We start from the raw sequence: 14,011 nt of genomic DNA on the forward strand, positions 1-14,011 counted from the left end.
TGTCATGAATAGTCCAAAACACCCCTTTAAAACCTTTAGCAGAAATCCGACCCAGTTGCGGACGCAACCTGTGACGGTCCGTCGTGTCTATGACGGTCCGTCCTGCAGGTCCGTCGCAAAGTTCAGAGAGTTAAATTCAGTAAAGGGTTTGTGACGGTCCGTCGTACCTACGACGGTCCGTCCTGCAGTTCCGTCGTGAAGTTCAGAGAGTCGATCTCAGTACCCAGATTTTCAGAGTTGAAGTGTTTTGGAACGAAGACCCTCGACGGTCCGTCGCCTGATCCGTCGACCCAGTCAGTTATTTTCAAAATAATTTTTACTGCTCGAACCTACTAAACAGGTTGTTACATGAATTTATGTAAGTTACGATCTTTTAAGCCAAAACCCAAAGGGTTTTGAAAAAATTAAAGTATTTATCAAAAAGTAGTTTAATATCTTAGGCTTAAGTCACTAATAAACTCTTAAAGTTGTTCGTATATTTTACTTAAATATCTTAACTAAAAATTATATATATTGAACACCTAAATTTGCTCAAAACATGTACTTGTTTAACACAAAATAACGATGTGGCTAACATAAGTGTTACTTTAGTATTAGCGCATGAATAGGTTTCAAATGATATTTTATTTTTATTTATTTTTTAAAACTCACTCTTTTTTCTTTGATTGACATTCGGCGCTAAAATAACTAAAAAATATTTAAAGTTGATTTCTTAATAAACAAAAGAAATTTTCTCCAGTCCTTATTCCAACATCATCTTCTTCCTCGAACTCCAAACTCTCAGTCCTTCTTTTTCTTTGTTATATCATTCCCATTCATTCTTTGTATATATATAGCATAATATATATATTAGATCTTAAATTTGATTTTAATTTTAATTTATTGATTTTTAATTTTTATATTGTATAAACAGATATTTTAATTAGTCAATTTTAAATAAATCAACATATGAGTTTTACGTGATGAAATACACGTAGCATAAAAAATGACATGTAGGACATGTGTGTCTATTTGTTCAACTTTATACAAGTTTAAGTGTCTACTTATGCACACAGTTGAAGGACATAAATGTGATTCGAAGCTAAGTTAAAGCCGACCTCCGTTCATATCTATTTCTGATCATTCGTATAGACATTACCACTTCAAATTAAAATGTAAACTAATTAAGCTTATTAGAAATGGTATCATCAAATTTCATATAATTAAAATTGATAGTTAGAAAGAAAAGAAGAGTTCTTCCACTCCAAAAAAACATCAGTTATAAAATTCAGAAAAATATGTTAGGTAACTTAATTTTTTTTTTTTATCATTGTAATAAAAATTCAAAATTTTCCGATGAAACCTTTTTCAGCTTCCCCGTACCAAAAAACGAGGGAGAGAAGAAGATTGTAATGGAAAAATCGATTGAGGGAGGGATCTTGATGGAGAGTTGGGGACGATTTGGATCAACTAGAGAGAAAAAAATGAAGGATTGTCGTTGGGTGGATGAGTGGGTTTTTTAAAAAATTCTTTTTTATTTTTTTTAGTTAGCTAAATAGACTAAAATAGTTAACTTTTTAGAAATTCATTTTTAAAATAATTTTTTGGAATCAAATGTCACATGTCAACATTAAATTTATTAATTTTCCATATCACAGCGAGTGTAGTACACACATCTCATATTTTTGCTAACTATCAAATAATTATCAAATATGTATCACTCTTAAGGTGCATATGCGTTTAATATAGATACAAAACTTAGTTAAAGTGTTCAAATTAATTATGCGAATAATTTTAAGGAATCGTAAATAACTTAAACCAATATCTTAAAAGTAAAGATTTGTAAGATGGAGGGGGAGGGGCGGGTACGAAACTGAACAAATGGTAAAAACAAAAAACAATTACATTTATACGTAATATATAAATATTTTATAATAGTTATGCAATGTATCAATATATATATATATATATATATATATATATATATATTGCAATAATTTATCTTTCACAATATATAATTGATTTGTTTTCAATCTCAACTGACTCGAGTCTCCTTTGACTAGACTCAAATATTAGATATGAGCTTCTTTTGATATTTTGAGTCTTTTGATATATTATTTATCCATGATGATTTGCATTTGCAACATTCAAATTAAGTCTTTTATGGCAAATTTCAAGTTTCACTATTGTTATGATTCGAAGGAGAAATCGTGTACATTAACAATCTACTGACTTAGCAAAAATATCTAAATTTGAAATCTAGCATTAAAGCAAACACTTTTTAAACCTTAAAATTTAAAAGGGGCTTTCTCTAAAAACACACATCAAAATGGACCTTTCACCTATTTATGGGCGAACTATAACGATCATTCTTGAACGACGTAGTCTCTGTTAACTCCAAATTCATTCAAACGAATATTATACAAATCTTAAAGGTAGTATCTTCTTTTAACGATGTAGTCTCTATTAACTTCAAATCCATCCAAACCAATATTATACAAATCTTAAAGGTAGTATCTTCTTTTAACGATGTAGTCTCTATTAACTTCAAATCCATCCAAACCAATATTATACAAATCTTAAAGATAGTACGCCACAAATGGGCACTATAATTCTTTTTGGTAACCTCCCTCAGAAGAATCTATATCTCTTTCTTCCTCACGTGAAGCTCTATCTCTTTCTTCGACAATTAATATGAGTTATTCTCTCCACATTTTCTCATTTATCTTATTCTACTTTTTCATACTGTATATTGTGATTTTTAAAATCTGATAGTCATGTCTCAACAATTTGAAAAGCACGTATATTTGGTGAACCATATGTTTGCAAATGCAAAGAGTATTGTAAAATCAAAACATCGAGAACTCCAAGAAAATCCAATCGAAAGTTTTGGAGCTGTGCACATTCAAAGGTAAAAGAATTAAGTTGCCCGTTTCAAAATATTTCGATATTCATTTAATTTCTTGTATTCAGGAAAATGATGGTTACGATTATTTTTGGTGGACAAAAAATATGCTCATAAATAAAACTAACACCTTTTTTCACGAGTGAGGAAACACTCTTTCGATGATGGTACAACGACTTCACACATCATATGAAATTTGTAGAAAATAGATAATTTTCTAATACATTGTCAAAAGAATTAATGAAATGAAATTGATATTTCTCCTGGTTGCATGACACAATGATATATTTTATGCTAGGAAATCAATTATAAGAGGAGTCATTATCCCCATCGACCTTAGTAGTCTTTTATTATTGTTGTTGGTAAATAAATAGTGATATTTATTTTATGAAAAAAATCTCATATTTTTTTATACTTTTATTATTTAAAAAAGTTATGATTTTATGTCAAAAAGGATTCTACAATACTCTTAGTATTGAGAAGAGATAGAGTCAACAAATAAAATTGTAGTTTCCTTATTTGTGGGCGAATTAGCTTTATGTTTATAATTTTGTGTTTGGATGAATTTGGAGATAACAGAGACTATAATGCTAAAAGATGGTAGCTTTAATTTATCCATCAATGGATCAACTTGTTGGGTTATGGGCCTTTTTCCCTTCCTATGTGGATAAATAAAAGCCCAATTTGGACCAACCCATTTTTGCCCATAGGCCCATTCTTATGAGGCAAATATAAGTCTATTTAGGTCTTATTTTCAGACACACAGAGAGTTTTTCAGCAGCAAAAAGAGAGAAAGAGAGCAGATTTTCGCAGTCAAAAATTCAGCCCTAACAGCCAACTTCAAATTGCGATTCCCGCTTCGTTTCTTGTCCGATTGAGCTGATTTTTGGACAGCATATTATATTCATCTCAATCTTTGATTAGGAACTGACAGAGTTGGATTTGGTGGCCTGCAGCTTCAGTTTTGCTGTCGTGAACAGTAGCTGCGAAATTGGTGATTTTGCTCCTTTAATTCTCTAGATTTGGTGCAATCTTATTTTGTTGTTGCTCGTTGTTTGGCACTTGTTTTGTGGCCAATTTTGGAGAACAATATTGTAACTCTTGGTGATTATAGTGGAGTTTTTGGTCCCGTGGTTTTTTACTCTTCACATCGAAGGGTTTTCCACGTAAATCTTGGTGTCTTGTGTGATTGGTTTATTATTGCCTTGTTATATTTGTTTGGTTGAATTACTTGCTGCCTTACTATCATATTGCTTGTGGTTGTTTGTCTTCTCTTGGTTCAAATCGAAAAGGGAAAGTATAGACTTGGGTATTCTTCCGTTGTTATCCTGTCAGGCATTCTTTGTTAGTGCCTTGTCTTTCCCAACAAAGTGGTATCAGAGCATTGGTTATTGTTGATTGTCGTTTTGAATGATGGAGGCAAATATGAGCAAAATGGTGTGTTTAAATGGTAGTAACTATCATATTTGGAAAGGCAAGATGAAAGATCTTCTATTTGTCAAGAAGATGCATTTACCTGTGTTTGCTTCTAATAAGCCTCAGTCTTTGAATGATGAAGAATGGGAATTTGAGCATCTGCAGGTTTGTGGCTATATTAGACAATGGGTTGAAGATAATGTTAGAAATCATATTGTGAATGAGACACATGCCAAAAGTTTGTGGGACAAGCTCGAGACACTTTATGCTTCGAAGACTGGCAACAACAAGTTGTTCCTATTGAAACAATTAATGAATATCAGGTATAAAGAGGGCACTCCTATTTCTGATCATATTAATGATTTTCAGGGTGTTCTTGACCAGCTGTCCGGAATGGGTGTAAAGTTTGATGATGAGATACAGGGACTTTGGCTTCTTAATACTCTGCCAGACTCTTGGGAAACTCTTCGAGTTTCTTTGACTAATTCTGCTCCCAGTGGTGTTGTAACCATGGAATATACTAAGAGTGGTGTCTTGAATGAAGAAATGAGAAGAAGATCTCAAGCCTCATCTTCTTCAGCTTCACACTCCGATGTTTTGGTTACTGAAGATAGGGGGAGAAACAAGTCCAGAGGTCAGAATGATAGAGGTAAAAGTAGAAGCAAGTCAAAGTCTAAATACAAGAATATTACATGTGACTATTGCCACAAGAATGGGCATATCATGAAATATTGTTACAAGCACAAGAGAGATATGAGACAACAAAAGAGAGAAGGCGATAATGAAAATCGTGTTGCTGTTGTTGCTAATGATGATCTTCTTGTTTCTTGTGATGCAAATGCCATTAATCTTGTTCGTGATGAGTCTAGCTGGTTTGTGGATTCTGGTGCTACTTCTCATGTCACGCCAAAGAAGGAATTATTTTCTTCTTATACTCCAGGTAATTTTGGAACGTTGAAAATGGGCAATAATCATGAAGTTGAAGTTATTGGCATTGGGACAGTTTGTTTGGAAAGTAACAATGGTTCCAAACTAGTTCTCAATAATGTCAAGCATGCTCCAGATGTTCGCTTGAATTTGATTTCTGTGGGATATCTTGATGATGAGGGTTATGTTAATACACTTGGTGTTGGCCAGTGGAAGCTTACTAGAGGTTTGATGGTTGTGGCCCGTGGTGACAAGTTGTCTAACTTGTATGTATTTCAGGGCTCCATGTCCAGAGACTCAGTAAATTTGGTGGAGAATGATACTTCATCAGAGTTATGGCATAGAAGGCTGAGTCATATGAGCGAGAAGGGGATTGATAGTTTGGCTAAGAAAAATTTGCTTTCTGGAGTGAAACAAGCAAAGTTGAAGAAATGTGTTCATTGCTTAGCCGGTAAACAGAAAAGAGTTTCTTTTCAGAGTCATCCGCCTTCAAGAAAGCTTGATTTGCTGGAGTTGGTACATTCTGATTTGTGTGGTCCTTTTAAGGTAAGATCTCATGGTGGTGCACTTTACTTTGTGACTTTTATTGATGATCATTCTCGCAAACTCTGGGTATTTCCTTTGAAGTCCAAGGATCAAGTACTTGATGTGTTCAAGAGTTTTCAGGCCTTGGTTGAAAGACAAACAGGGAAGACATTGAAATGCATCCGCTCAGATAATGGTGGTGAGTATATTGGTCCTTTTGATAGATATTGCAGAGAGCAGGGTATTAGGCATCAGAAAACTCCTCCAAAGACTCCTCAGTTAAATGGTTTAGCAGAGAGGATGAACAGAACTCTAGTTGAGAGGGTTAGATGTATGCTTTCAGATGCTAAGCTGTCAGATTCCTTTTGGGCAGAAGCACTTAATACTGCTGCTTATGTTATCAATTTATCTCCTGCTGTTGCTTTAGATGGTGATGTCCCTGACAGAGTTTGGACTGGTAAGAATGTTTCTTATGATCATCTTAGAGTCTTTGGGTGTAAAGCCTTTGTACATGTTCCTAAGGATGAAAGGTCAAAGTTGGATGTTAAAACTAGGCAGTGTATCTTCATTGGTTATGGTCAAGATGAATTTGGCTATCGTTTCTATGATCCTGTTGAGAAGAAACTTGTTAGAAGCCGTGATGTTGTGTTCTTTGAAGACCAAACAATTGAAGATTTTGACAAAGCTGACAAGGCTGATTTTCAGAGTAGTGAGAGCTTAGTTGATGTTGATCCAGTTCCTTTGACTATTGCACCGGAAGAAAATCTTCATAATGATGAAAATCAAGTTGATAATGAAGATGGTGATCATGTTCAGAATGACCGGCATGATGTTGTTGATGCTCCAGTGCAAGATGATGTGGTTGTCCAACAACCAATTATAGATGCTCCAGAGAGTTCTCTCAGACGATCTAGTAGAGAGAGAATTCCTTCATCTCGTTATTCTCCCAATGAGTATGTACTCTTGACTGACGGGGGAGAACCTGAGAGTCTTGATGAGGCCATGGAAAGTGAAGAAAAAGAAAGGTGGTTTGATGCTATGGAAGATGAGATTAAATCCTTGCATGATAATCATACCTTTGATTTGGTTAAGTTACCTAAAGACAGAAAAGCTTTGAAAAACAGGTGGGTTTTTCGGGTGAAACATGAAGATGGTAATCCAGTTCCACGGTACAAAGCTAGATTAGTTGTCAAGGGATTTAATCAGAAAAGGGGAGTTGATTTTGATGAGATATTCTCTCCAGTTGTGAAGATGTCATCCATTCGTGTGGTTCTAGGCTTGGCTGCAAGTCTAGATTTAGAGGTTGAGCAAATGGATGTTAAAACTGCTTTCCTCCATGGTGACTTAGATGAAGAAATTTATATGGAGCAACCGGAAGGTTTTGAAGTCAAGGGTAAAGAGAATTATGTTTGCAAATTGAAGAAGAGCTTGTATGGTTTGAAACAAGCTCCCAGGCAGTGGTACAGGAAGTTTGGTTCTTTTATGAGTCAGCAGGGCTTCAAGAAGACTTCTTCAGACCATTGTGTTTTTGTGCAAAAGTTCTCTGATGGTGACTTTATTATTGTGTTGCTTTATGTTGATGACATGCTTGTTGTTGGTCATAATACTTGCAGGATTCAGAAGTTGAAGCAAGAGTTGAGTAAGTCTTTTGCTATGAAAGACTTAGGACCAGCAAGGCAGATTCTTGGCATGCAGATTGTCCGTGATAGAAAGGCCAAGAAATTGGTATTATCACAAGAGAAGTACATTCAGAAAGTACTTCGCAGATTCAGCATGGACAAAGCTAAGGTTGTCAGTACACCTTTAGCTATGCACTTCAAATTGAGCACGAAACAGTGTCCTTCTAGTGATGATGAGAAGGAAGATATGAAGAAAGTTCCTTATGCTTCAGCTGTTGGTAGTTTGATGTATGCGATGGTTTGTACAAGACCGGATATTGCTCACGCTGTTGGAGTTGTTAGCCGTTTTCTTTCTAATCCGGGAAGAGAACATTGGAATGCTGTGAAGTGGGTTATGAGATATCTCTGTGGCACTTCTAGTCTGAGTTTGTGTTTTGGTACAGGGAAGCCTATTCTTTGTGGTTATACTGATTCAGACATGGCTGGTGATGTTGATACTCGCAAGTCTACTTCAGGGTACTTGGTTACTTTTGCAGGGGGAGCTGTGTCTTGGCAATCTAGGTTGCAAAAATGTGTTGCTCTATCTACTACAGAAGCTGAGCTTATTGCTGTCGTTGAAGCTTGTAAAGAATTGCTTTGGATGAAGAGATTCTTGGGGGAACTTGGTTGTGCTCAAGAGAGGTATGTGCTTTATTGTGACAGTCAAAGTGCTATACATCTTGGCAAGAATTCTACGTTCCATGGTCGGTCTAAACACATTGATGTGAGATACCATTGGATTCGAGATGTGTTGGATTCTAAGTTGCTTGAGCTTGAAAAGATTCATACAAATGACAATGGTTCCGATATGATGACTAAAGCTTTGCCAAGAGGGAAGTTTGAAGATTGTTGCATGGTCGCCGGGATGGCGGTCTCCTCCACATAGTCGTGAGGGGGAGAATTGTTGGGTTATGGGCCTTTTTCCCTTCCTATGTGGATAAATAAAAGCCCAATTTGGACCAACCCATTTTTGCCCATAGGCCCATTCTTATGAGGCAAATATAAGCCTATTTAGGTCTTATTTTCAGACACACAGAGAGTTTTTCAGCAGCCAAAAAGAGAGAAAGAGAGCAGATTTTCGCAGTCAAAAATTCAGCCCTAACAGCCAACTTCAAATTGCGATTCCCGCTTCGTTTCTTGTCCGATTGAGCTGATTTTTGGACAGCATATTATATTCATCTCAATCTTTGATTAGGAACTGACAGAGTTGGATTTGGTGGCCTGCAGCTTCAGTTTTGCTGTCGTGAACAGTAGCTGCGAAATTGGTGATTTTGCTCCTTTAATTCTCTAGATTTGGTGCAATCTTATTTTGTTGTTGCTCGTTGTTTGGCACTTGTTTTGTGGCCAATTTTGGAGAACAATATTGTAACTCTTGGTGATTATAGTGGAGCTTTTGGTCCCGTGGTTTTTTACTCTTCACATCGAAGGGTTTTTCACGTAAATCTTGGTGTCTTGTGTGATTTGTTTATTATTGCCTTGTTATATTTGTTTGGTTGAATTACTTGCTGCCTTACTATCATATTGCTTGTGGTTGTTTGTCTTCTCTTGGTTCAAAGCGAAAAGGGAAAGTATAGACTTGGGTATTCTTCCGCTGTTATCCTGTCAGGCATTTGTGTTAGTGCCTTGTCTTTCCCAACACAACTGCCCATTTTAATATGTGTTTTAGAGAGAATTCCTTTTGACATTTAGAATTTAAAAAGTGTGTATTTTAATATTAGACTCCCCAAATTTGTAACGGTGTAAAAAATTATATAACAGAATCAACAAAACAGAGCTAATCTAAATTATTTAGTTTAAAATATATCCAAGATATTTAATTTAAGTTTTCTTAAAATTAATTTTCAGCTTTATTAATGAAAAATGAATGAAAGCGATAGGACGTAGGCCGTGAGGGAAGCAAATAGGGAGGCCTCTGAGTGACTGGGAAGGTGGAGATCCAATATCTAATGAGTTTGTCCTGACCCTCTCAAATTAATTAAATATATTTTCATTTATTTAATTATATGTATTCTTAAGACATTTTTTAGAAAAGGTGTAAGCTTTTTCATAGAGAACACGTTTAAAGAAATTCGTAGATCAATATTTGTTGTCTTGCTCATCAAATAAGTCAGGACAGAGGCGTTAGGCGTAGAGCCACGACATGATATGGTACCACGAGGCCATTACCTTCACTATATCATTTCCAGATATTAATAATATACTTCTCAAACACACTAAAATATATAACTATATTAACATGATAATACGAATATAAAAATTGATGTATACTTTTTCGTCTTTAATTATTCTCTCTATTCATTTTTATTTGTTATGTTACGCTTTTCAAAAGTTAATTTGGCTAATTAAATTAGATTATATTAATTTGACATTTTAAAAAAAAATTACTATAAATTACAATTTTTCGCATATCAATATGATGAAAAAAATATAATTTAAAATGTTAATCAAAATATTTATAGTTTGTCTCTAATAATAGAAATCATGACAATTAATAATGGACGGAGGGAGTAGATTTTTATTTTTGAATCGACACACCTATTAAAAAATTAGTTATTAATATATTATATTTATCAGTTTATCCCTATGAATTATAAAATATATAATTAAAAATTTAAAATTTTCAAAAAATATTACTCTTTTTAAAATAATTAATAAAAATATGATAGACAAAAATATTTACATTTTCTTGATTTGTTAAGATAAATAAATAATAAAAAAATTGATAAGTGATCAAAGGACGGAGGGACGAGTATTTTATTTCTTCTATTAATATAATACTCTTTGTACCAAACGTACCTAAATCTAACAAAGTACTATTGGCTTTTGACACGATAGAAAGGTTGAAAACGTATGAAAAGCGACGCCCGTTTCAATTTTCAAAGAAGAAGATAATAAAAGCTGCGAGCGGAGCAATACTATGGGCGGCGGCTATCGTGTAGGCTCCGCCATGTGGTGATATGTGCATAGACGTGGCGCCGTGCATGGGCGCGAATGCTGACCCAATTCCACACAAAATAAATAGATTTACTTCTTAAGTTTTATTTTACGTGACAATATTTGATCAAACACAAAATTTAAAAAATAAATAATATTTTTAAAATATTTACAAAGTGTTCTCAAAAGTAAATTTATTTTTTTATCTGTTCGTAAATATAATTGCATACTATTTTTAAAATTAAATAAAATCAATAAAAATAAAAAATAAAATATTAAATACTTATCATATAAAAAGATATGATATTTTTTTTTTAGAGCAAAAAAGGAAATGGCGGAAGTAGTACTTAATTTCTAGATGCCATGCCGCCCACGAATACGGCTTTCTTTCATCACACTGTTTGAGAGTCGGGCCATACTTTGACAAATTAAATTGGTTTTATTTTAAAATGTTGTTGTAAAATATTACGTGTTTATACTTAAGAAGATGCGACTAAAATATTATGAAACATAAAGAGTACTAATCATCCTGATTTTTAAATATAATAAAATCAAACTGACACCTAAATTATTAAGGGACCGGCCCTTGTTTTATTTGACAAATGACAATCCATAAAAAAAAATATCAAGGGGAAATATCAATGAACAAGCTATTGTGTGTTATTCTTACAATAAATTATATTTATAAGGTTAATAAACAGAAACAGAAATAAGATGAAGCAGAAAAAATATAAAATACAAGAATTAATTCGAATTCATAGAAATTACTGTGTATTTTTAAGAAATTTAATCTCTTCACTGTACCCAATGTTATGAATTAATTTCTCCCAAGATAAAACGGATTAAACCTGTTAAAGAAATAGCGGTACCTCAAACTTCTTTAACTTCAACGAACTTAAGAACAGCAACAAGTCACACAGACTCAGTCGATCGACATTTTGATTTTATTTAAGAGAAAAATAAATGCAGAGAAGGAAAATTTTTAGTGTTCTAAAAAAATCAAAAATTGAGTTCCTTTTATAGCCATTTTCAGCAAGGAACATGTCTGTTCAGTGAAATCTGTTCAGACCCATTTTATCCAGAAAGTTGTGTCTTTTGGAAAAATAACAATTTTTCGGAAAATTGTGTCGGTTAGGAAAATAACGACTTTTTGGAAAGTAACGACTTTTCGAAAAGAGTAACAACTTTTTGGAATATTACCGTTACCTGCAAATTTATAAGAGATAATTTTAATTTATTTGATTTAACAAAAACTGATTAAATAAATTTTGTCCAAAAAATTTATCAATCAATCAATTGCCAAATCCGAAGCCGAGCGAGCAACGACGGCGCGAGGGGGCATCTTCTTCTTAGCTCTTTAAGAAGTAATAGAAGTGTTTCCTTCTATAAGGACAACAATTTCTTTTTCTTTTGCCGATATGAAAGAAATAACTTTTCATTTACACTTTGCAAATGACTTTTCATTTTCCGTCCGAACTCCAAAACCACTATAATCCAAGAGATTTGACAACAGACCCACGGCACGTCTTTAAACGGCATCCAATAGAGAAAAAGTTATGGAGAGACAATCCAATAGGACAATTGAAAACGTCATTGTAGATGTAACAAGAGGGAAGCATTCAAGTTGAACGTCCACCTCATATCTCCTCCTAATTTCCCGCCCATCGTTTCTTCTTAAAATATCATCACCTAAATAATCACTTCTCTCCACTATATAAATTCTAAAACTCCTTCATTTCCTCTATCAGAACTTTTTTTACTCTCAACACTTCACAATATTTATCCCTCACTTAGTTTATCTTCATGGAAGAGTATATACTTAAAAAAAACGGTAACAAGCGAACCCGAGAGGATTCGGATTTGGACTCAGTCTTCGACTCGCATGAGTCGAAGCGAGTCCATATCGAGGCAAATGCAGGTTCGAGCTCGGTTGAGTTGAACGGAGTTGAAATGGAATTAGAGGTGAACTCGTCCGAGTCAAATCAGGAAGGTCATGTCAGTTCGCCGGAGTTTGATGAGTATGATGCAGACGTAGACGTAGATTCGCCGGAGTCTAAGCAGATTAGAGAAGATATTCTGGATATACTTGATGAGCCAGAAACAGTGAGTGATGGTACTATACCAGAAAATCAGGACCTTGACTCTGTAATCAAGAGTTTTGAAGAAGAGATCCTTCATCCTTCAACTCAGCCATCTCCTCAGACCTTCATTGACCTAACGTTGTCAGATTCCGGCCATACTCAATCGGACCTCGGCTGCCTTCTAGAAGCTTCGGACGATGAGCTTGGCCTCCCGCCCAGCTTTTCTCCCGAAAACCATATTGATTCCGAATCGAGATTGGGAAATACGATTGGATTTGAAAAAGAATTATTAAGACATGACTCATTCGACTTTGGGATGCTTGCCGGGATCATGGACGGAGATAATTACGGCAGTGAAAATGGCGGTGATTTTGTCACAGTGGGCGGACTATTCGATTATCCAGATCCATCAAATTTTTCGGAGTTGTCACGGCTGCCGGAGTCCCTACCGGCTTTGTAGAGATAAGTGTGTTTTTAGGCGGCGTGTCTCACCTGTCCGGTCGAAATCTAATAGCTTTAGAATATTAGTTTGCTGTTTGTACATTTTAAAAAGATTAATAGCGAGGCCAAATATCAAATATCAGTATAAGTTGCTTTTTGTTTTTATACGAAGTCATTATTTTTCTATAATTTTCTTATCTATACATTAATACATCTTTAACTATCATAAATTAAATAAGAAATTAATTCTAAATATAATTTATGAAAAAAAAAATCTTCAACTATTTTAAAATAAAGTAACTATACCCTTCGACTATATTTTGGTTCAAAATTATCCTTACCATCTTACTATTACAGAATGAGGTGTCGCATTCTATGTGTATATTAAAATGCCACATAAATGTCCACCTAACCAAATCCATCCCCACCAATTAAAAGGTAAGGAGATTCATAGCGAAACTCCATTCTTTCCGGGCGAACAAAACTGAACACTGGAGTTATAAGTTATAATCGTTGAATATCTCATCCGAATAATGGATCTCTTTTGTCGCCGAAGATGTTGACAGAAAATTGGTGGTAAAATCGTTATTTGTTTCTTCCGATAATGGATGTCCATTGTCGCCGACGATAGAGAAGGCACAAGCGGCCAGAATCAAGCAAATAGTTTGAAAAATTATAGTAGCCTTTGCATTTCTTGCAAGTTCCCAAAACGGTACCTTCGGAGAACAACATGGTGACGGTAATTGTAACAAAATTCGTTGTGAGAACAAAGTAATATTGTTACAAGCAACAGAAACGGAAGTCAAAATTAACAACTCCGAGCATTTGATGGTTAACGCATTAGCAACAACAGTGAATCGTCTTTTCTTAATGCACTAATTATGTAATCAAGAAGAGATTGATGGTCCAATACACCATTGGTTCCATGAAAGATGAGAACATTGTTCACTAAGGTCAAGTTGCTGATTTTAACAAATCCAATTGAATTTTTTGTCGAAGAAATCCATAGTTGTCCAGTAGAGCTTTTGAAGAAGAAGGATCACATCCTATGTTAATGCCACATCTTATTCCGTTAAATGAAAGGATAGAAGTGAACCAATAGTTATATGGAAAAAATAATTTTGAGCCAAAATATAATCGAAAGA

General features: G+C 34.5%; 1 protein-coding gene across 1 annotated transcript; it reads left to right on the top strand.

Moving 5' to 3' along the window:
* Positions 1–12,071: 12,071 nt before the first annotated feature.
* On the top strand, positions 12,072–13,033 carry LOC107022557. The gene has a single exon (XM_015223145.2). It carries the CDS (start codon positions 12,148–12,150, stop codon positions 12,883–12,885), a length of 738 nt encoding a protein of 245 aa, XP_015078631.1. The 5' UTR covers positions 12,072–12,147; the 3' UTR covers positions 12,886–13,033.
* Positions 13,034–14,011: the final 978 nt, after the last annotated feature.

Source organism: Solanum pennellii, chromosome 6, assembly GCF_001406875.1.
Source record: "Solanum pennellii chromosome 6, SPENNV200".
In the NCBI taxonomy this organism is placed as follows: Eukaryota; Viridiplantae; Streptophyta; class Magnoliopsida; order Solanales; family Solanaceae; genus Solanum; species Solanum pennellii.